This window comes from Xyrauchen texanus, chromosome 41 (genome assembly GCF_025860055.1).
Source record: "Xyrauchen texanus isolate HMW12.3.18 chromosome 41, RBS_HiC_50CHRs, whole genome shotgun sequence".
Taxonomy (NCBI): Eukaryota; Metazoa; Chordata; class Actinopteri; order Cypriniformes; family Catostomidae; genus Xyrauchen; species Xyrauchen texanus.
In genome coordinates, this window is record NC_068316.1 from 14,834,346 (window position 1) to 14,857,724 (window position 23,379).

Sequence of the window (23,379 nt, forward strand, 5' to 3'; positions counted from 1 at the left end):
ACAGGAGATGTTTGTTTCTAAAAGGTGATTGGCTCTTTTACCTGAAAGGCTGGACTTCTTTTCTACTTCCGTTGACAGTTGGGCGCTCAGAGCTGCTTGGCTGAGCGTACCAATTTCTTCCATTCATTTTAATTGAAAGCAAGCGTTCAGAAAGCATGTTCAAAGTTCGATACAAACGGAATAATAATGAAAAGCAATAAATTAAAAATTTCATTAATAAATTATTAAAATATTCTGAAAAATTATCCCTGGTTCTCTGGTTTTACACAGTAATTTTGCAATTGTGTAAAAAAAATAATATCAAACTGAATATCATCATGCCCTGTTTTGAAGGGGCGCTAAGACCTCGCGGAATGCCCTCTGGAAGGGACGCAGTCTGTCCTCACCGGGAATCCTCTTCGCCTCCGCGCGGTGATTGGGTGGAAGATGGCGCTGGGCGAATGGAAATCCTAATGACAGTTTCCAAATTTGCCTCTTTTTGTACCATGGTGAGTAAATATCTAGTGAATCGCGGATTATTGGACATCAGTGCATGCATGGTAGTATTATCTGTGGCGTGCTGCTTCAGTAGTGTGAATGGCGACTGGGAATTAGCCTCCTTGGGTTGCCAGTTTTCCTCTGCTGCTGTTGCGAGCTGTCTTTATCCGTGTCTATTTGTGTCTGCTATGAATGTTGCCTCGGGCCTAAATAATTACTATTATAGAAGGGATTTTGCGACACAAATATCCGGCCTTTATAAAGCAATGTTAGCCTTCTGAATTCGCCCGTCCTTACAGGATTCGCTAAACCCAGCAACGCTGAGATCTGCTAACTGCTCAAGTGTCATTCAGCGCGAGATGTGCTAAATAAGCGCGAGCCATCTAAATAAACGCAGATTATTATTATTATTATTATTATTATGTAATTAGCGATTAGTGTTATGGTTCAGGCGAGCGTTGTGTTAGGTACGGCAGACGTTAGCATCATGATGTTGTTCCATGCGTTTAGTGTATCTGTGCTTCAGTGCTATGGCTGTTTCCAGTGCGGTCACATCGTGATTGCATTGGTGTCCCATCCCCTCTCTGAGCGTCTGTAATCTGTATCTTTATACGTTTGATGGGCGAATTGTTTATTTAGATTTTTTCTAGATTTTTTATTATTCAGCTGGAAATTCTTTAATTGCAAATGTTAATGCTGTGCTAATGTAGTGGTATCCCTTAAAAGGTAATGAGATGCAACTATAGCTGCTTTGTTTTTTGCTTACATCACAGTTTAGCTTTTGGAACAGTGAAAGTATTTGGCAGAACCTATGGCTACAAGGGGACATTTTTGAAAGAGATAACATATCCACAAGTTAACAGCTGTAAATGCTTGAACGGCTGTCCACCTTTTCTGTTTCAGGGCGCCAATGCCTCCGCTTTGGAGAAAGAGATCGGCTCGGAGCAGTTCCCTGTTAATGAGCATTACTTTGGATTGGTCAATGTAAGAAGAGGTCTTTGTTCTCTAACATTGTTTTCTCTGGCCAGTGTGTTTACCATGATGCCCTGAAGTCAGTGTGGGTGTGTTTTGTGTGGGTGTTTTGATCCACAGTTTGGAAACACCTGCTACTGTAACTCTGTGCTCCAGGCACTGTACTTCTGCAGGCCATTCCGGGAGAAGATCCTGGCGTACAGGAGCCAGCCACGCCGCAAGGAGAACCTGCTCACCTGCCTGGCTGACCTCTTTCACAGTATAGCTAACCAGAAGAGGAAAGTTGGGGTGATTCCTCCTAAAAAGTTCATCACAAGATTGCGGAAAGAGAATGGTAAGGAAGATAAATGCAGTAAGTAACTGATAAAAGAAGAGAGACTGCTACATTTTTATCAAGCAACAAAAATTTGAAGTTTACATTTGGTCTAAAAAGTATTTGCACACCTGAGCCACATTCCAGTTTATGGATTTTATTCAGGGATCGCAGTTCAGTGCTTGAATTTAGCTTTTAAAAATGTAAGTACTGGAATACCTGGAAAATTTGCATGTTTTTTTGAAAAATGCTCAAGTGCCCAAAATGAATATTCTCATCATTTACTCACCCTCACGCCATCCCAGATGCGTATGACTTTCTTTCTTCTGTAGAACACAAACAAATATTTAGGACAATATCTCAGCTCTGTATGTCCATGTAAATGTGCATGTAAATGGTGGCCAGAACATTGAAGGTTCAAAAAGCACAGAAAGGCAGCATAAAAGTAATCCATAAGACTCCAGTGGTTTAATCCATGTCTTCAGACGCGATATGTTTGGTGTGGGTGAGAAACAACCATATTTTAAGTCCTTTATCACTATAAATCTCACACAAATGCAATTTAAAAAAAAAACATGCAACTCTCTCGTTAATGTTCTCTCTCTCTCTGTATGTGTGTGTGTGTGTGTGTGTATATATATATATATTAGGGCTGTCGATTTAATGCGTTAATTCAGTGCGATTAATTTGACACAAAATAACGCGTTAAAACAATTTGCGCAATTAATCGTACCATAATAAGGAAGATTCCTGAGAAATGCAAGCATGTAGTACCACCTGTTTACTCCAGAGGGCAGTAAGTGAAATTTCAGCTGTATGAGCAATACACAGTTTATACAGTGAAGAAAACAACCCACAACAGACATGCGTTACGTTGTTGCGTTCAGAACACTTGGAGCGCAAATGAGAACTAAGGGATCTCAAGATGTGTTTAAAGATTGAGTATTAAACTATATTTAACTTGAAACAGTGACCTAAACATTTTCTGTTTATGATGCAACGCACCCGAGATGCTACACAAGAATGTCTGATGCTTGTTGAAATGAAACAAGCCCTCATATTAAATCTCGAACTGATTGACAAATTCACTTGTGAAATGGATTGATGAACTGTATGCCAATGATTGACTTATGATCAATAATATGGTAGTAAACAATATATTGTATTCTAAACCCGCATTGTTTATGGCCTTATCAATGATTAACTCTTCTGCTACAGGAATGTAATTCAGTTTAATTATATATATAGTTTTTAAATATTTAAAGATAACTATGTATAATTATATAATGTTATAAATATGTATAATCTTTATATATTTAATTATTGTTATATGAGGGGCTTTCTCAGCAAATATTTGTATATGCGATTAATCGCGATTAATTAATCTTGGCACATGTAATTCGATTAAAAATGTTAATCGATTGACAGCCCTAAAATATATATATATATATTCGAGAGAGATAATATATATGCGCGTTACTTTTTCTGGTCGGTTTCCTTTTAATTTGTTAATGGTTAATTCATACCATGTAAGAATTACTGTAATTGAGTTTCTGACTTGTAAATATTGTTCACATCACTCGTAATACAAGTTGGGAACTCAGAATGATATGAAAGATCTGAGTTCTCTTTCTTCTGTGAAGTACTTGATTTTTATTTATTGATGCTTGTATGAACCCTGTTAATTGCATTAGATAAAATATTTAAAAACAAATTATTTGCAATCAAATGATCCTAGACCTTTTTCTCAAAACCTTTCTGCTAACATTTTCTTTCATTCTTTTTAATAATTACTTTTATCCAACTGGTCCTATGGTTATGTTTAGGGAATATATGGTGTCAGTTCTCCTCAAGTTCACATAGGTACTGGCAGGTGTAGTTTTCCACATTAACTGTGGACATGTTCCACAAAGTTTGACAACCAGAAAGAGTCCAAATACTTTTTGATTTTCATTTTAGAAAATGTTGAATATAACTGAATAAGTTAAATAGAATTGAACAGAACTATATTGAATTATCATTTTATTACCTAACAAACTTCTTATTAAATATTTAACTTGAAAAGTTTGCATGTGCCTGTCTTTAAAATCAAGGCCAACTGGTGTGACATTTTGTTTTCGAATGCAATGACATTCATGCACTTTAAGTGAGCCACTCAATAAATCAATCAGTGGGTTTTATTGGCATGAAAACACATTAGATTCATCGATGAATTAATTCATTCCTTGTGTGGCATGGCATGTTGTTAATACAGAGAGTGACATATTCTCTCTCTATCTGTAACCCCACAGAACTGTTTGATAACTACATGCAGCAAGATGCACATGAGTTCCTAAACTACCTGCTCAACACTATAGCAGACCTTTTACAAGAAGAGCGGAAGCAAGACAAACAGAATGGCAAACTGGCCAATGGCACACTTGATTCACAGAACAATAACAGTACCCCGCCCTCCTCCACCTGGGTTCACGAGATCTTCCAGGGCACATTGACCAATGAGACACGATGCCTCACCTGTGAGACGGTAATTGCACCACATAGCATAGCAAACCCTTCAGTCCAATGGGACCTATTATACTGATTTTGTTGACTGTGTTTGGCTGTGCTTTTATCTGAGGTGGGTCTTTGAACTTTGCTCTCTCACAGATAAGCAGTAAAGATGAGGATTTCTTGGATTTGTCAGTGGATGTTGAACAGAACACTTCAATCACACACTGTCTCAGGTTTGAATACAATTTAGGAAGCACACATACAATCTTTAAGACCTCATTAAAACAAATTGGATAGCTTTATTCACTACGTGTGTACTCCTTAAAGTTAACAAATAACTTAAGCAGCTATAACTTTGTTATAAATGTTTAAATATACACATTTATAACTTACAGTTTACCTCTTCTGGTAAAACAGATAAAAAAAAATACAGATGACTCATTTTGCACAACACAGAATTTTTTTCCATCATATGCTTTCTAGAATGAGAATGCCCCTCCTCCTAACACCCTGTTTACACCAGATGTGTTGTGTAGCATAGACAGTAGCCCCATTCTATTGCTGACGCCCTGTAGAGCTACTTTAGCCACTTTATTATCCTGTCCGTCTGAAAATGTTTTATTTTTCTTACCAAATATTATAGGTGTGAATCTTTCTGCCATGAATTTTATTCTTTACATATGTATTATAACTCTGGTCTTCTAATTTATATCATCTTTTGTTTCTAACCACATGTATATGTTTTAGCAACAATATTACAATAATAATCAAACAACTTAAATAGTAAATGTTTATATCAGTGGATTTCCTTTGAAAATGAAGTATGACAGTGGTTATTTACCCATTTAAACATTGTTGAAGTCTACTAGAGCTCACAGCTGATTGGTCTGTGCTTTCTACAGTGTAGGCACCTCAAGCCAATGCGGCATGTTGTGTCACATCAACAGAGGTGTCCCGTGTAGACAGGCTGCAATACAACCTTCAGTCAACTAGCAAAGTAGCAAATCAGCAAATCATGGTTTATGGCTGTGAGGCAAAATAAAGGCTATTGACTATTTTAAAAAAGGGATGAGTGCTTTTATATGCCCCACCCAAACGTACTGTTTCAATAGAAAAGTTGTCAACACAGGAATGAAAACTGTGTTAATCAAGGCACTTTATGGGGTCTTTAAACCAATGCAATACAGTCTTCTCAAAAACTATGTGCAGTATGTCCATTTTAATAAACTTTTCTTTCTCACTTGCTCTTTATAGAGGTTTCAGTAATACAGAGACCTTGTGCAGTGAATATAAATATTACTGCGAGGAATGCAGAAGTAAACAGGAGGCACACAAACGGTGAGCGTAGTGCCATTTAAAATGAATGACAATGTGTTAAAGGAATAGTTCCATGCAAAAATGAAAATCCTCTCCTCATTACCTCATGCCATCCCAGATGTGTATGACTCTTTCTTCTGCTGAACACAAGGGAAGATTTTTAGACTAATATCTCAGCTCTGTAGGTCCTAAAAGTGAATGGTGATTAGACATTTGAAGCTCCAAAAATCACATAAAGACCATATAAAAGTAATCCATAAGCGGATACTTAAAAGCCTATTATTGGATCATTATTGCAGTGATTAATATGTTTCAGCTGGCAACCCTGATGCAGTGTGTAGCTTCTCATTTCTTTAACAACCATGTCAGAAGATGTATCCCGTTGTCGTGGAAAAGATGTTACTGTGTTTCAGAAGGGGCAAATTATTGGTCTGCATCAAGCAAAGAAAACAACTAAACAGATTGCTGAAATCACTGGAATTGGGTTAAGAACTGTCAAACGTATTATTAAAACCTGGAAGGATAGTGGTGAACCGTCAGATTCGATCATGATCATAGATCACTAAATCGCTTGGTAAAGTCACATCATAAAAAATCAACAGTAGAAGTCACGGCTATGTTTAATAGTTAAAGTAAGAGCATTTCCAAATGCACAATGTGACGAGAACTTGCAGGATTGGGACTAAACAGCTGTGTGGCCACAAGAAAGCCACTTGTTAGTGAGGCTAATCGGAAAAAAACGACTTCAATTTGCTAGGGAGCATAAAGATTGGACTGTGGTGCATTGGAAAAAAGTCATGTGGTCTGATGAGTCCAGATTTACCCTATCCCAAAGCGAAGGGTGTGTCAGGGAAGAAAGCAAGCACATGAAGCGATGCACCCGTCATGCATAGTGCCCACTGTACAAGTCTCTGGAGGCAGTGTTATGATCTGGGGTTGCTTCAATTGGTGCTGGAGAATACTTTACAGAGTGGTTCGACTCTCCCTACATCAATACAAGATCTCGGCCAAGAATGAATGCAAATCTGGATGGAAATAAATGTTGTGACGCTGCATAAGGTTGTCAAAACAATGCCACGACAAATGCGCTCCATAATTAAAGCTTAAGGCGGTCCACCGTAATATTAGCGTATGCAACTTTTTTTTTTGGCCAGGCAGTGTACCTATATTCATAAGCAATATGATAGGTGTGGGTACGAAAAAGATTAATATTTACGTCCATTTTACTTTAAATCTCGACTTTCACTTTCACATTTTGAAAGTGGAGATTTATAGTAAAAAAGGACTGAAGTACTGATCTATTTCTTTGCCAATGTGATCGCATCGCTTCAGAAGACATGGATTACACCACTGGAGTCTTAAGGATTACTTTTATGTGCTTTTTGGAGCTTCAAATATCTGGTCAGCATTAAATTGCATTCTATGGTCCAACAGAGCTGAGATATTCTTCTAAAAGCTTAGTTTGTATTCTGCAGAAGATAGAAAGTCATACATATCTGGGATGGCATGAGGGTGAGTTATTGATGAGTGAGTTTTCATTTTTGGGTGAACAATCCTTTAAATTTCAGTCTGTTAATTCTTTACCAACTGGTTATTTACCATGTATTTACTGTATATATTTGATAGATGAATGTGGTTATGTTTGACTGTAGAATGCGGGTTAAGAAACTTCCCATGATCCTTGCCTTGCACTTGAAGAGATTTAAATACATGGAGCAGCTGCAGCGCTACACTAAGCTAAGCTACCGCGTGGTCTTCCCTCTGGAGCTTCGCCTCTTTAACACATCTGGAGATGCCACCAATCCAGAGAGGCTGTACGACCTGGTCGCTGTAGTGGTGCATTGTGGCAGGTTAGTCAGTACAGATGTGGCTTGTTTTATAAAATTTGACCGCTCAAGTTCGAATGAACTTGCAAAGCTACTTTAATGTATAATTCCTCCTCCTGTCTTCACTGATTTCACAATAATGAATACAATCACTCACAGACAGTCTTTTGAAAAAAATAGTCCTTGCAAAGTAAGAGAACCATTATTGCCTGGTTTGTAGGTTATCTGTATGTTTTTCTTACAGCGGTCCAAACAGAGGACACTACATCGCTATTGTAAAGAGTCATGATTTCTGGCTGCTGTTTGATGATGACATCGTAGAGGTAAGATGCCAGCCCTCATCTATAAAAAACATATAGAAATGCTAAATCAGCATTATTCATTCATTCATTCAGACAGATATACACTACATGGCCAAAAATATGTAGACACCCTCTTCTGGCTAGGGCCTTTAATTCGAGTTAGGACAAATATGAATGCTTCGGCATACATTTATATTCTAGAGAATTATGTGCTTCCAACTTTGTGGCAACAGTTTGGGGAGGGGCTTTGGAAATCCAATTTGAACACCTTGACTGACCTGTACTTTAGTCTGAATGGGAGCAAATTATAAAGTGCAAAGTCATCCCAGAAGGGTTCAAGCTGTTAGGGAGGACCAAATCTTTTAAATAAAATGTTCATCAAAGCACATATAGGTGTCAGGTTTGGGAGTCCACATGCCTTTGGCCATATACTATAGTGAATGCAAGAATGCTAAATGGTTTTTCATCATTTGTCCAAATATGTTTCATTTCTCCCTATAGAAAATTGATGCCCAGGCAATTGAGGAGTTCTATGGCTTAACCTCTGAAATTTCCAAGAACTCAGAGTCCGGGTACATCTTGTTTTACCAGTCTAGAGACTGAGAGAGGCCAGAGGGGCTTCCCCTTATGGACACCAGTGCAACAGGCGTGCCTGTTTACAGAATCCTGCTGCGTCCCACCTGTGCAGATTCTCGCTGCAGCGCCGCTTTCTCACCCCCCACCCCACCCGTCTAAGCCCTCCCTCGCTGGTCTCGATGCAGCAGTTACGTTGGACATGATGCAGTCGCAAGGCCTTTTGAACGTTGTTTGTCAGTTGTATTTACGTTGTGGGAGCGTTTCATCACTCGTGCTCAGTCATTTACCTTGGAGAGAATGTGTTTAATGTAACAGATTGTATAATATAACAGGGATTTGCATTCAACTTTCATGCTGCAACTGTTTCATTCCTGTGGCTGTGAGGAGGCTGAAGACTTGTGCATGGGGAAAAGGGGTGTGTGTTTATTATACTAGAGGGGAGGGTCTTAAACACTCCAGGTGTGGGGCACTGCTGATTATGTATTTCTACCTTGTACAAAGTGATATTTGTATAAATATTATGAGAATTATAATAATATTACTGATATAGCCAAAAACAAAAAGAGGATAGAACCAGAAAAAGATGTATAACACTATGGTGCACTTTTGATACAGTTTTGTAGATGTTGGCAGGTTAATGTGAGGGTTTGCTTGAGATGGCCTGTTGTGAAATTATCATTTTCTGTTTTAAAGAAAAATAAATAAAAGTGTATACACCAAGACAGGATGTATGCATGCAAGCATGTGAGGATGAGCTATTACCAGCCTGCTGCGATTTGATTGGATGCCTCTTTCTTAGAATGAAGCCTTGGTGGTGATGACTCATTCTTGGTGACTGTGGCCCCTCAGTGGCCAGGCCAGATTACTGCAAGATGGAGAACAATATATAGCATTACTTTTTTTTCATCCATTCTTTACAGCTCAAAATAATTCCTGTAGTTGTGTGTGTTGCTTTGAAATAATCCAGAAACATTTGCTGATTCATTAATGCTTAAGATTAGAGATTCTTCTTACACTTACATAAAAGTATCACATAAATTGTATTCTGTTTTGTATTGCCAATATAGTCTGAAATGAAAACGTATCATACAATCATTTTCTGAGATGCATACCAAGCCTGGTCTTTTAAAAGTTGTCATCATTGACTATGCAGTTTAAAGGCATAGTTCACCCAAAAATGAAAATTCTCATTTAATCACTTTCAATCCATTCCAGATGTGCATGACTTTCTTCTGCCGAACACAAAGATTTTTAGAAAAACATCTCAGCTCTGTAGTTCCATACAATAGAAGTGAATGGTGGTGAGAACTTTGAAGGTCCAAAAAGCACATAAAGGCAGCATAAAATAATCCACATGACTCCAGTGGTTAAATCCATATCTTCAAACGTTATATAATAGGTGTGGGTGAGAAACAGCTCGATATTTAAGTCTCCACTTTCACTTCCACATTCTTCTGTGTTTGGCGATTCTCATTATTCATCCATATGGCCACCTACTGGGCAGGGAGCAGAACTTACAGTAAAAAAAAGGACATGGGGGAGTGGTGGTGGTGTAATGGGCTAAAGCACTGCACTGGTAAGCAGAAGGTTGTTGGTTCACAGCCACCACCATTGTGTCCTTGAGCAAGGCATTTAACTCCAGGTTGCTCCGGGGGGATTGTCCCTGTAGTAAGGGCACTGTAAGTCGCTTTGGATAAAAGCGTCTGCAAAATGCACAAATGTAAATGTAAAAAAGGATATAAAAATGTATCTGTTTCTTACCCACACCTACAATATCACTTATGAAGACATAGATTTAACCACAGGAGTATGCTGCCTTTATGTGCTTTTTGAACCTTCAAAATTCTGGCCACCATTCATTTGCACTTTATAGGCCTATAGAGCTGAGATATTTTTCTAAAAATCTTCCTTTGTGTTCAGATGAAAAGTTTTTTTGGCGCGAACTGTCCCTTAAATCAACAATGAGGTGTGAATCTGTGCAAAATGGCTAAAACTGAAAGAGTGATGAGAATAAATGATATAAGGGCTATTACAGGATGCAGGAGAGGAAAGATAGTGGGGGAAGTGGGTGACAAAGATGAGCATGCTGTTAATAGCACGCGCCGAGAATAGCTCTCACAGGGGAGCATCACAATGTGCATCTTTCCAGAAAGATGCAGCCTGAATGTCAGATGTTAGATAAATGGGTCTCATCCTACACTGAGGCATTGCAAATCTTCTCTAAACAACCAATTAGTATCCTAAAGTCTTCTCAAAGGCCTTTGAAAATATGCCATGAGTTAATGCTTTAAATAGCACTTACAACTCGCACTGATTGCGCACGCGGCAGTTATAATATGTATGTGGATAAGATTAGATGAACGCTGCTACATGGTACCTCCAATCCCCACTGATGCTGCACGAGATACAACAACAGAGAGATTCGCATCCTTTAGTTTCCGCCCTTGAACAGAACAGCAAACAAGTGACTGAACCTAATTCTGGTGAGTCGGGCCGGTGTGATAATCAGACCTCACCCCTCCCTACCTCGCAGCTCTTTGCACAGCCGCAGTCGGTGGAGATGCTCGCGCGGACGACGAAGAGCCGCTATTGCTGCTGGCTGTAACGCACAGCTGAAAGAAAAGACTCGGCATTACCGCATCCGATTCCTCCATCCATCCGTGTGGCGCTGCACCTGCGAATACCGCTGTCATTAATTATAATGGAAAGACAACAAGGACGTTAAAACATCTAAAACGGGCGCCTCTCCTCAGACACAAGGTAGGGAAGCCTCCAGATGAGGAGTGAATGAGGACCATGTCCATTTCTTTACATGATTATGCTTATATATTGTTGCATTTTTACAATAGATAAAGAACCAGTTACATTTATACTTACAAAGAGGTGAAGCACTACTATAGAGCATCATACAATAAAGGTGCTTTCTTTTTTCTGTCAACCAGCTGGTTGCAGTAGCCTATAGATTGGGCTCATGATGCTTTGAGATAAATATCAGATAAATGGAAGTTTGCTGATGCAGGGGTCTTCTTAAGACGCAGAGCTCTTTTATAAACAGTGAAACCCTCCTTTATTTAATATCAGCTCTGAACAGGGCCCTTCCTTCCCTTTGGATTTTCCACCGTGGATGAATAATAACAGGTTCTTGTATATCGACTTAACCAGTGAATACAAGTGAAGAGAAATGTATCTCTGATTTGTATTAATTCGAATTTTTTGTTCTGAGCTAAAGAACATGAGTCTTAAGACACTGGTAGAGGAGTGATGCCTGATTTCTCATGCCCAGGTTTAAAGGAATATTCCAGGTTCAATTCAAGTCAAGCTCAATTGACAGCATTTGTGGCATAATGTTGATTACCACAAAACTTCATTTCGTCTTGTCCCTCCTTTTCTTAAAAAAAAAAGCAAAAATTGAGGTTACAGTGAGGCACTTACAATAGAAATGAATGGGGCCAATCAGTAAACGTTACAATACTCACTTTTTTTAAAGTATAGCCACAAGATATAAACAATATGTGTGTAAATATGATTTTAGTGTGATAAAATCGTTACCGTAAAAATGTGCCTCATGTAGTAACGTAAAAATTAACCGTTTTTACTCAAGTCAAAAATATTATTGCTTATAACTGAATCAACCTAAATACATTAGGTTACATAAAATCATATTTTAAGTGTTAGTGCTGGGAGAAATAGGTCCTGTACCACATAGTTGTTCATGTGGTAACATCAAATTGGTCATCAAGGTAACAGTTACCACTTAAAAAATGTTACCTTTAAATGTGTTTTATGCGGTAACATCAACATGAACCAATTTTATCCATCACTGAATCAAGCCAAATAAGTTTAACCAACAAAACACATTTTTAAGGTTTTGATCGGGTAAAAATAGGTCCTCAAGGTAACAAAATGTAACTACTTAAGAAAATTGAACTTAAAGGAATATTTCAAAAGGTTCAATACAAGATAACCTCAATCAACAGCATTTGTGGCATAATATTGATTACAAAATATTTTGATTTAAACTCGTCCCTCCTTTTCATTAAAAAAGCAAATATCCAGGTTACAGAGAGGCACTTACAATGGAAGTGAATGGGGCCAATTTTTGGAGGGTTTAAAGACAGAAATGTGAAGCTTATCATTTTATAAAAACACTTACATTAATTCTTCTTTTAAAATTCATGTATTGTTTGAGCTGTAAAGTTGTTTAAATTGAAATTTTTACAGTCAATATAGGGTTTTTTGACATTATATTGTCATGGCAACAAAGTTGTAACATCGGTTATAACTTCACACAGAAAAGGTTAGAAAGTGATTTTATTACATTCAAATAATTTTACTACTCATATTGTTTAAGTCTTGTAGCTATAATTTTAAAACAGTAAGTATATTAACATTGGCCCCATTGACTTCTATTGTAAGTGCCTCACTGCAACCCAGATTTTTCATTTTTTTTTTTAAAGAAAAGGAGGGACGAGTTGAAATACATTTTTGTGGTAATCAATATTATGCCACAAATGCTGTTGGTTGAGCTTAACTTGTACTGACCTGGATTATTTCTTTAAAAATGTGTTTCATGTGGTAACATCAACATTAACAGGTTTTAATTAAGTCAAAATTATTTTTTGCATCACTTAATCAACCTGAAAACATTACACCAGCAAAACTAATATTAGGTTTCAACTAGGTTGTAACAGTTGCAAGTTACCACATTCACAGTCTACACACCTGATTATGTTTTTCTGTGTGTGTTTGTGGTGTGATGTATGTATTCGTCATCTCAACGGGAAGCAGAATGAGTGAGGAGATGCCTGTTACCTCCAGCTGGCTGGCCCAAGAACCCACCTGGGACAGCAGTGGTGCGGGAAGTCCAGACAACATCAGCCTCGGAACGTACGCACCTGCTGTGGTTCTGGCGGCGAGACCACCTGATGAGTTTCTGGTGAACCCCTGGGACATTGTGCTGTGTTCCTCTGGCACCCTGATAGCCTGCGAGAATGCCCTGGTGGTCCTTGTGATCTGGCAGAACCCAGCTTTGCGCGCCCCCATGTTTTTGCTGATTGGTAGCCTTGCTCTTGCTGATCTTCTGGCTGGCCTGGGGTTAGTCCTGCACTTTACCTTTGCTTACCTGCTACGCTCTGACTCGGCACAGCTCCTGACGGTGGGTCTGATCGTGGCTTCCTTCTCTGCTTCAGTCTTCAGCTTGCTGGCAATCACCATCGACCGTTACCTGTCGTTGTACTATGCCCTAACGTACAACTCAGAGCGTACAACTGCTTTCACATACACCATGCTTGTGCTCCTATGGGGAGTGTCACTGTGCCTGGGTTTGTTGCCGGTCACGGGTGTCAACTGCCTGGGCCAGGAAGCTTACTGCAGTGTGGTGTGGCCACTAACAAAAAACAACGTGGCTGTTCTGTCCGTCTCCTTCCTTCTGCTGTTTGGTTTAATGCTTCAACTGTACGTGCAGATCTGCAAAATTGTCATGCGACACGCACACCAAATCGCCCTGCAGCACCACTTTTTAGCAGTGAGCCCCCATTACGTCACCACGAGGAAGGGCGTCTCCACCCTGGCGATCATTCTGGGCACTTTTGCCGCCTGTTGGATGCCATTTACTGTCTATTCGCTTATAGCTGATTACACATACCCACCCCTATATACATATGCCACTTTGGTGCCTGCCACTTACAACTCCGTCATCAACCCTGTAATTTACGCCTTCCGCAATCAAGAGATCCAGAAAGCGCTGTGGCTGGTGTGCTGCGGCTGTATCCCTGCCAGCGTGTCCCAGCGGGCACGGACCCCCAGTGATGTCTGATGCAGGAGACATCTTTTGGACGCTGGAAGCCTAGGAAATTTCACAGGCCTAGACATGCTCAATCACCGGCTGCAGATATTCCCAACCCCTGGGAAAGAGAAGCGTGTGAGTCACCTGTTTCGGTCTTCCCTTATCTGTTTCTTGACAACCACTGCCACACAAGCTTTACCTGATCCTAATCTGACCAGCTGCCACATGCACCCTGTCCAGAAAAGTGAAAATGAATGTTGTGTGGCAGGGAGATGCAAATATATTGTACATGTATAATTTTTTTTTATTTTTTGTGCTTGTTTGGCTTGGCCACAGTGGCAGCCCTGTTGCACAGGCGTTGAGGGGGTGGTGGAGGATAAGGGGCAGCATGTGGCGGTCCTCTTCACTGGATCCCGAAGCTCATTCATCTCGACCTGCTGTTGCTGCATTCAAGAACGTGTATGGAATGTTAAGTAACTGCGGAGCACTAAAATAGACAAGGCGCTCGGTGATCCGCACCTTCCGTCCCCCGAAGAAACCGACCTGGGAAGAGAGAGAGAGAGAGCTTGGCGCCCCCTCTCTTCTTTTTGTCACCTCAACCCAAGCATGCCCTAATGTCAAATGTCCTCCAAAGCAGAAAACCATGAAGAGCTAAATACAGTCTCAGAATGAGAACCACTCTATAAATAACCAAACCCATTGATGCCTTTATTTTGGTTAATTACAAAAGTTTTACAGGCAATCATTTTCGCTCATCCGTAACCTCTTCCATAATGCGGGATGAAAACAATTGGGACCCGGGAGAAGTATGTTAAAGTGTATGTTGTCTAACAAAGCTCATCAAGAAAATGCTGGGTTCATATTTTACCTCTTAAGTCAAATGAAAAAAATTATAATAATAATTAAAATATATTAATGGTCCTAAAATTGAATATTATATAGCATTTTAGGGCCATCAAGTTATTTAAACTAAATTAAATGAAATATATAGTAACTAAGAATGCACCGATATGAAATTTTTTAGCAGATAACGATTTGAACAAAAACCTATAGGCCGATAACAATACCCATTTTTTCCAACTTAACTTATTTTGTCATAAGATCACTGTTTTACTCCGGAATGCTTAAAACGTTTACAAAGGGGTACAAAAGCCTTTTTCGCTGTTCTAACAATAACTCATTTCCATTGAATATTGGATCTGTTGAACACATGATAGACCAACATTTTTAAGAGAGCCACAATAAAAGATACATACAAGATTGTGATAAGGACCAAGGCAGTCATAAGGAGAGATCTCACCAGGAAGCAGGAATGGCATTCCAAAGATAATTTTATTTTGGAGGTGCAAAATGTGCAAATAAATAAGTGTTTAAACGTGAACATAAAACCAAGGTTACATATAAAAACAAACAAACAAACTGTCTAAAAACTAGACCTGTTTTAGATACTAAAAGCCACTACCTACTCCCCTCCCTAAACATTAGAGGCCAGAGTTTTGTTGCACTCAAGCAGTGCTTGCAACCTTGTCCCATGCTTAAAAAACTTGTCATCCATCTTGTTTTTCCCTCTCTAATGGCAGCTGGTTTAAATACATAATTTTCCCACCATTTCCAATCGGACCATACCATTATTTTAAATTACATTAACCCTCACCTCCCCATTTTTAAATACAATATTATTTAATAAATACATAAGAATGAGATACATGAGAGTAAAACACCAGTAAATAGGACAGATAAAACATTTGCACAATAAAACCCTAATAAATATTGAAAAATGGTGAGTAAAATAATAAATATGTCACTTGGACACATTAAAATCCCATGATGGAGGCTCTTGCAGGCTCTCCAACACAAAGATAAAAAGTTTTTTTTTTTTGTAGTTTTAAAACATTTTGCACTTCTGTTTCTGCAGTTTAAAACACAGCCTTGTGAGGTTTAGTAATCACACAAAGCCATATGGCAATTTCAATCTTAATTCAATCAATCGTGCTGCATTAATGGATATCATTCCGGTATCTCAGAAGACAAAGTTAGCTGGTTTCAAAGTGTTTTAGATGGTCATCGTGTAGCCTAAAGGTAAGTGCCGTTTTTACAACCGTCCCGTCCATTTATGCCGTTTTTTCTACATTAATGTGAGAACAAGTCAAAATAAAAATGTTCATTACATATTGTGGCTATTATTATTTCTGGATTGTGCAGTTTAATTCAGAGTTTTTACAAAGAGTGTGACTAATTAATTATAAATAAACCTTCGGTTTTACATATCAGCGTTTTCATGCTAACAATATGCTTTTTTGGTCAAAAATGGGCAGATAAATATAAATATTGGCTGATACATTGGTACATTCCTAATAATGACTTTTATTAATGGAAATTTTTGTTACAAAAAGTATAGAATTAAAATTAATGGAAACTTATAAAATTATTCAAAAATCTTAAAAATAGGCAAAAATATTTTTGTTAGTGTATTTTCCCCTCAATTCGAATTATTATAATGCAATATTATATCACCATTGAGAATAAGAATTATAAATAAAAAAGTTAAAATAGAATTGAATGGTCCTAAACTCAATATCATGTTTTTTTTCTTTTGATTTTAGTGTAAAATATGACCCAGATGTTTTTTATGTGAGATTTCCCCACACAGATAATATAAATTTAAAATTATGAAACTAATCAATAATATGTCAGCTCAGTCAATACATAATTCCACTGGTTACAGTCAATACGAATATAAGTTAATTGGTGAATCTTCTGTCTAAAATGACAAAATTGTATTAAAGAGATCTGGAGTGCGAAATAAGTTGACATTTGGTAAAATGTTATTATGAATTCTTTCATAAACCCGTACTTTCCTTACAGCTGAGGCTTGAGTCACCCAGTTATTCTGAGCTAACGTTCACCCCTTCTTTCGAGCTAAATGACCTTCATATTCCAACCAGCCACTTTTCATTTCAGTGCTATGGCAGAATCTATCAGCAAGCAATAACAACAGACTGAGTGTTTCATCAAATTATAGCAATATTCTGGGAGCAATAACAGCCTTGCCCAAGAAAACAAACACCTCTGCTAGCTGAAAACATCTTCAAAATACCCACCATGAAATACTTACAAGAGTGGATTCCAAGAATGTCTGACAACTGTACTTATTACAACATAACCCGAATGATGTGAGCGAATTTGAGATAAAATAAAAAACAGAACTGGACAGATGTCCCAATCCCTGTAAACATGTCCATAATCTCACTGCCTCGTGTTCCCGTCCAGAAGGTGATTGTGACCTTTCTGTGGTCATTTACAATATATAACTATGGATGAAATCTTTCTGTACACTCAATGTGACCTACTCTGCATTATGCATTTGCTTTTTGTGAACCTTAGAGATTCATTAGAGTATATAACGTGAGGAATGTGTTCATATTGTGCATATATGAATGAGGTGTGACTGCGTCGGTGCAAACAACCTGCATGGCTGTGTGTGTGTTTGTGTGCGTGAGAATGCACACATTTTTGTGAGCTACAAGTCTGTCTCTCTGGGCACATGTAGTTGGGGTAATAATGTATTTTCCCCATAGACCTGCATGGGCTAGAGTGGCTACCAGTCTTCCTATCATTTTAAGAAAGGTACCCTCTTAACATCGTGCCTGCGGGTCGGACACACCCTTGTGAAGTTTTTTGCCGGAGTGACCTCTAGATTATTCAATTGAAACAGCACAAGAGTTGTATCGAGTTTTAAAGTGTTAGTTCTCCCAAAGATGAGGAGGGTACCCTTATGTTGGTCCAAACCTGTATGCCTTTCTTTCTTCTGTGGAACACAAAGGAGATGTTATGCAGAATGTTAAGAACTGACAAGCCAAGTTACCATTCATTTTCATTGATTGGAAAAAGATGCAATAAAAGTGAAAGCTGACTGAGACTGTCAGTTCCTAACATTCTGCCTAACATTTGCAATAGAGTTTGGAACAACATGAAAGTGAGTAGATGGTGAATTTCATTTTGGGTTAACTATCCCTTTAATAGAGCTTAAAGGTGTTTGGCATAAAAATTATGATTATTTTGACAACAAAGATGATGGGCCTGTCACATTTTGTCCTGTTAGGCTGCTTTGAGCCAGATCAACAAAAATCATCAACTCCTTGACCTTTGAAGAATCATTTATTTTTGCTTTATTCATTGAAAGTCTCTATTTTTCCCCCTCAGTCTTGATTCTTTTTGAATTACTGAGATTTTCTTTTATATTCTGATGCGCTGTACAGCCTCTTCTGAATGTACTGATGAAGACATTTTTATAGTTCCATTTCTATGGCATCCTATCGATCGTTTTGATCCTGTAAATAAGGCATGGAACTTTAGGGAGGCACGTTGACATATGTCAAGAGTGTCATTCTGCAACAGTTAACCTTTGGGCCACATTCCAATCTTTTGAAATAATGTCTGCATACGGTCTCCTATTGCCTGGGAATGCTTGTCTACAGCAGAGTGAGAGGGTTAATGCTTGATGCACAGCAGTTCATTCTGATATGACTGGGAGATTATTGCAGTGGCTTTGGGTTTAGGCCTTTGTCTAAAACATTTTTTCTCTGCCTGTTTTTGAAAAGAGCTTTGTAAAATGATGTTATCATGCTTTGTGCCTGGTTGACATCAACTGCGATGTCTCTGATGGATTCTCCACTTGTGGATGGATGTTTGCCAATGAACCATTGATTTAAGTAGACCTTTATCCAACTGTAGATGATTGTGCTCTGTAATCCAATGTAAGAGCTTCACATTGTCTAAATAATGGCTTTAATGTCATATCGGTGGGACTCCGTGATTTTTTCAATAAAAAGGGCTTGGATAGAAGTGCGTCTCCTAATCCAGTTTATTTGAAGAGCATAGCAGAAAAAATCATGTGGGTCGCACCTCTGGTTTTGTGGAGTTGTGAGGCAACTGTTTACATTTACAGTAAGATTTGTTCCATTCTATATTTAGTTTGTGAACAGACTGAAATTAAAACGGTATCTTGAAGCATCCAGCAGCAGTTGTGCAGGGTACATTGGTTTCAGCATCTTGTGTACACGTATGCGTAGTTTTAACTGTGAAATGCACTTTATTTTTTTTATGATAAAAGGCACAACAAATTACTTCTGCAAAACAATATTATCAAAATTAGAATCAACGTGCACTAATTAACTGAGACATTGTAAGACATTGTGTTAACGTGCTGTATATTTTTCCAAGGTGTTAGTTGTATTATTGCATTGCTTTGTTTAGTTTAATGAATTGAGAGATCTTGTTAATTTTGTATTAAAAGAATGTGCTGTGCATTAAAACATCCATGCCTGGGTTTATTCACACATGCACATCAATTGGCTGAGTTCCTCAAATTCACTGTTGCCATGGAGATCAGAGTCTCAGCTGTACTGTTTCCATAGAGACATGAGTCTCAGAATCAAAACCATCCTGCTTCCATGATGAAGGCACTCAGGGGCAGGAAAAGAGAGCAATATGATTTAACATGATTCGTCAGATTTTTATTGTCATGGGACCGTGCCAACAGCTGGCTGTCTTTTCATCACATATCCACCATACACCACCAGGCATTACTGAGTGAACACAAACCAGTGTTACCCAGTATCAGGTCGTTTAATCAAATGCCTCATATAATTACTGACTTCAAATCTCAATATAGAGTATTAAACTTTCATGCACATTTCAAAACTTCACAGAGCTGATCATTGAACAGATCCAATCATAATCTGTTTCTGCTGACCTCATTGTGTTTATCTATCTTTTCTTTCAGTTGCAATATACTACGTGTGTCCATACCATTTATTAAAAGAAATTCAATTAAAAACCATTAAGAAGAAATAAAAAAATCTAAAATCAAACATTGGACGTGGTAGTTGAGGGAAAGGTAGCTATTTGGCTATTGTGTTTAGTTATCCATAATATAGATGGTCTAAATAAAACGCATACAAGCAGGGTCCAAAATAAACACTGGCAAAATACAAGTAAAAATTGTTGGCTGTTAACATTATTAGAAATTTAAACATAATATACGAACTATAGCTAGACTCTCTCTCTCTCTTTTGCTAAAGTGTGTTTTAAATCAAAGACACACATACAGTCTACTACAGAAAACATCTGTCAAAATTAAAATATGAGGAACAAAAGGCAGGAAGTGTCTTTATGGTTTTGTGAAGGGTGCAGTATTACTGAGTGACCGACACTCATCTTGTATATGATGCTGTAAAGTTTTACAGTACATTTTGTACTGTATTTTGCAAGTAATGCAAAATACAGTTTCATTGCTGGTAAAGAAATATGTACAGTCTGTACATTTTTTCAATTCACCTGCTATTGCCGGCTGTGGCAAAAAGTTAATTTTGGACCCTGCATCCATATTATTTGAATGGGAAATGCAATATTAAAGGAATAGTTCACTCAAAAAAAACTAATTCTCTCATAATTTACTCACTCTTAAGCTATCCCAGATGTGTATTTTTTCTATCTTCTGCTGAACACAAATAAAGATTTTTTAGAAGAATATCTCAGCTATGTTGGTTCTCACAATGCAAGCGAATGGTGACCAGAACTTTGAATCTCCAAAAGGAAACATAAAAGTAATCCATAAGACTCCAGTGGTTTAATCCCTTTATTCAGAAGCAATATGATAGGTGTGGTTGAGAAACAAATCAGTATTTAAGTCCTTTTTTACCATTAATCTCCACTTTCACATTGTGAAAGAATGTGAAAGTGAAAGTGGAGATTGATAGTAAAAAGGACATAAATATTGATCTGTTTCTCACCACACGTATCATATTGCTTCTGAAAATATGGATTTAACCACTGGAGTCATATGGATTACTTTTATGTTTCCTTTATGTGATTTTTTTAATGTAACCATTCGCCTGTATTGTGAGAACCAACAGAGCTTAGATATTCTTCATAAAATCTTTGTTTGTGTTCGGCAAAAGAAAGAAAGTCATACACAGCAGGAGGAGAGAATAATTTTTTTTTTGGGTGAACTATTCCTTTAACGTTTGTTTGTGAATTAAGTATGGTGAACCTTTGAGACTTTGTATGTTTTTGTGCATTATAATGTATTGTTTTAGTCAGACCATTCGTTGTCCTCTAGCTCAGATTCGTCCTCAGATTCACTGTATTCCACAGCTATGCGTCGAGACAAGATGGTGGCAACATCATTGCCCACCGGCTCTCGTTTTGCCTGCTGCTCCTGCTGCTCTTGAACTTTTTTCAGCTGAATACCTGCACACACACACACACACACACACATACACACACACACACACACACGATCAAAAACTCAAAGGCTTATGGGACGTTCACACAAGACACATTCTTGCGTTAAAAACAGCTAGACGGAACACAACGGAATTGAACAGAAGGCAGTTTATAGTCACATTAACTCCCATAGACCATTGCTAATGTACACACTTAAACACTCAAGATGCTTATCCCTCCCCTGGTATTATTTGATTGGTTCATTGTTTCAAAATTGACATTGATGCACATATTACATATTTAAAACTATTTTTAACTTGACATGGTTGGAACAAAGAACACATTAGTCAGAATGTTAGCCTCAGTCACCATTCACTTTCATTGTATGGTAAAAACAGACAAATATTCTGCTTAACATCTCCTTTTGTGTTCCACAGAAGAAAGTAAGTCATATGGGTTGGAATAACATAAGGATGAGCAAATGAGTTTTCATTTGATGAACATGCAATGTTTATGTGTAAAAAATTTGCAATTTATATACTGATAAACACACACACAAACACTTCATACCCATTCTTATAGCTGCAAGCAGGTCGCTGCGAGCATCGTTTGTGGGCTGGGATTCATTAGGCACAGAGGGCCATTTGGGAGTGATTGATTGGCTTGCACTGGGAGGAGGGGGTGGGGCTACTGGTGGAGGAGGAGCAGCTGTTATTCCAGAGGTAGGTGGGATAGATGGGGCATAGCCAGCTCCCATTGGTCCGAGATGGCCTGAAGGCAGAACTGGGCCCATGGGCGGCATTGCAAAAGCAGTTTGTGCTGATGGAATAACACCTGGTGGTGGAGGTGGGGGGCCAGAATTTATGTAATCCACACTGTCAAGAGAGAAAGAGCAAAAAAAAGAGAAAGGAAATGTATCAATCTTGCTTATTCAGATCATATATCATACTCTAAGGCTATTTAAAATAAAAGTAAAAAAGATCAATATCCTTGGGGATATTGCATATAGTAATACCATGGATGCATTCAGTAACAAATACAGTATGTTGAACATGAGGTGGCAGCATTTACACTGTATAACATGTCCATGAACTTTTTTTATTGATCATCGTGATTTTAGATAAAAATGTACATTTATGTATTAGGGAAATTAAATGTTTTAGATCCTGTGGACCATAACATTTTCAAAATTTTCAATCAACTTCTGACCTTCACTAGCTCATTTAAAATAATCCTGCGTTGTGACAAATCCATTTTTCATGTAAAAATCTTCCATGCAACATCAATTCAAAAAAACGGCATGTGAAAGCTCTAAAAAACCTGATAGATGCTGCTTTGTTTAGATATAAAAAATCTGATTACAGAGCTACATAAAACAACAAACCTGTAGTCGACAGGTGGAAGTGACATGGAGCCATTCATTGTGTTTGTTGATGGGGGAGGGGGTGGGGCCTGATGTGGACGGCCTAGTGTTCCAGACCGGTATGCCATAGATCCAGCCCTGTAATCCTGGTCCATGTTCATATGGGAATGAGCTGCCAGGGCTGCCATACTTGGTGGAGGCCCAGAATAAGTGTTGGCATGGCCAGCATGGTTGGCCATGCTGAGATAACCATGATCTATATGATCTTGGCCATGAAACCTGCAGTAGTCAAGAAAGAGAATTCATATTCATGAACAGTATTTTTATTAGATTTATTTTCTCCCTTTTCTTGCCGATTTGGAATGCCCAATTCCCAATGTGCTCTAAGTCCTCGTGGTGGCAGAGGACGAAACTCAGTTGCCTCCGCGTCTGAAACACTCAACCCACGCATCTTATCACGTGGCTTGTTGAGCATGTTACCGTGGAGACAGCGCATGTGGAGGCTTCACGCCATCCACCGCAGCATCCACGCACAACTCACCATGCACCCCACCGAGAGTGAATCACATTATAGCGACCACGAGGAGGTTACCCCATGTGACTCTACCCTCCCTAGCAACCAGGCCAATTTGGTTGCTTAGGAGTAGGGTTGCAACAGTATAAGGATTTTCATGGTACGATAACCGCCTCAGAAAATATCACGGTTTCATGGTATTACACAATTATTA

The 23,379-nt window shown here is 38.4% G+C and overlaps 3 protein-coding genes across 5 annotated transcripts in view; 2 read left to right on the plus strand and 1 right to left on the minus strand.

Annotated features, from left to right (window-relative positions):
- Window positions 1-361: 361 nt before the first annotated feature.
- Window positions 362-8,340, plus strand: LOC127634244 (ubiquitin carboxyl-terminal hydrolase 12A). Its single transcript, XM_052113692.1, has 9 exons — window positions 362-488; window positions 1,381-1,461; window positions 1,570-1,783; window positions 4,054-4,286; window positions 4,409-4,485; window positions 5,507-5,590; window positions 7,222-7,419; window positions 7,640-7,718; window positions 8,199-8,340. Exons 1-9 carry the CDS (start codon window positions 441-443, stop codon window positions 8,298-8,300), a joined length of 1,116 nt encoding a protein of 371 aa, XP_051969652.1. The 5' UTR covers window positions 362-440; the 3' UTR covers window positions 8,301-8,340.
- The window catches only part of LOC127634243 (actin-binding protein WASF3-like), a 30,840-nt gene continuing 14,953 nt past the window's right edge, over window positions 7,493-23,379 (minus strand). For all 3 annotated transcript variants that reach the window (XM_052113689.1, XM_052113690.1, XM_052113691.1), the window contains exons 7-11: window positions 22,673-22,930; window positions 21,859-22,163; window positions 21,165-21,312; window positions 9,036-9,138; window positions 7,493-7,737 (exon numbers count right to left, since the gene is read on the minus strand). In XM_052113689.1, coding sequence (XP_051969649.1) covers window positions 9,096-9,138; window positions 21,165-21,312; window positions 21,859-22,163; window positions 22,673-22,930 — 754 coding nt within the window. In that variant the 3' untranslated portion in view covers window positions 7,493-7,737; window positions 9,036-9,095. The remainder of the gene's footprint in view (window positions 7,738-9,035; window positions 9,139-21,164; window positions 21,313-21,858; window positions 22,164-22,672; window positions 22,931-23,379) is intronic.
- On the plus strand, window positions 10,805-14,909 carry LOC127634245 (G-protein coupled receptor 12-like). Its single transcript, XM_052113693.1, has 2 exons — window positions 10,805-11,033; window positions 13,062-14,909. The coding sequence occupies exon 2, from the start codon at window positions 13,063-13,065 to the stop codon at window positions 14,086-14,088; it is 1,026 nt and encodes a 341-aa protein (XP_051969653.1). The 5' UTR covers window positions 10,805-11,033; window position 13,062; the 3' UTR covers window positions 14,089-14,909.

What these genes read in the sequence shown, in the direction of transcription:
- LOC127634244 (XM_052113692.1), top strand. Translation starts at nt 441, where the DNA reads ATGGAAATCCTAATGACAGTTTCCAAATTTGCCTCTTTTTGTACCATG. An exon ending in ATTACTTTGGATTGGTCAAT is followed by an intron (nt 1,462 to 1,569) that starts GTAAGAAGAGGT and finishes TTTGATCCACAG; the next exon opens with TTTGGAAACACCTGCTACTG. An exon ending in AAGATTGCGGAAAGAGAATG is followed by an intron (nt 1,784 to 4,053) that starts GTAAGGAAGATA and finishes GTAACCCCACAG; the next exon opens with AACTGTTTGATAACTACATG.
- LOC127634245 (XM_052113693.1), top strand. Translation starts at nt 13,063, where the DNA reads ATGAGTGAGGAGATGCCTGTTACCTCCAGCTGGCTGGCCCAAGAACCC.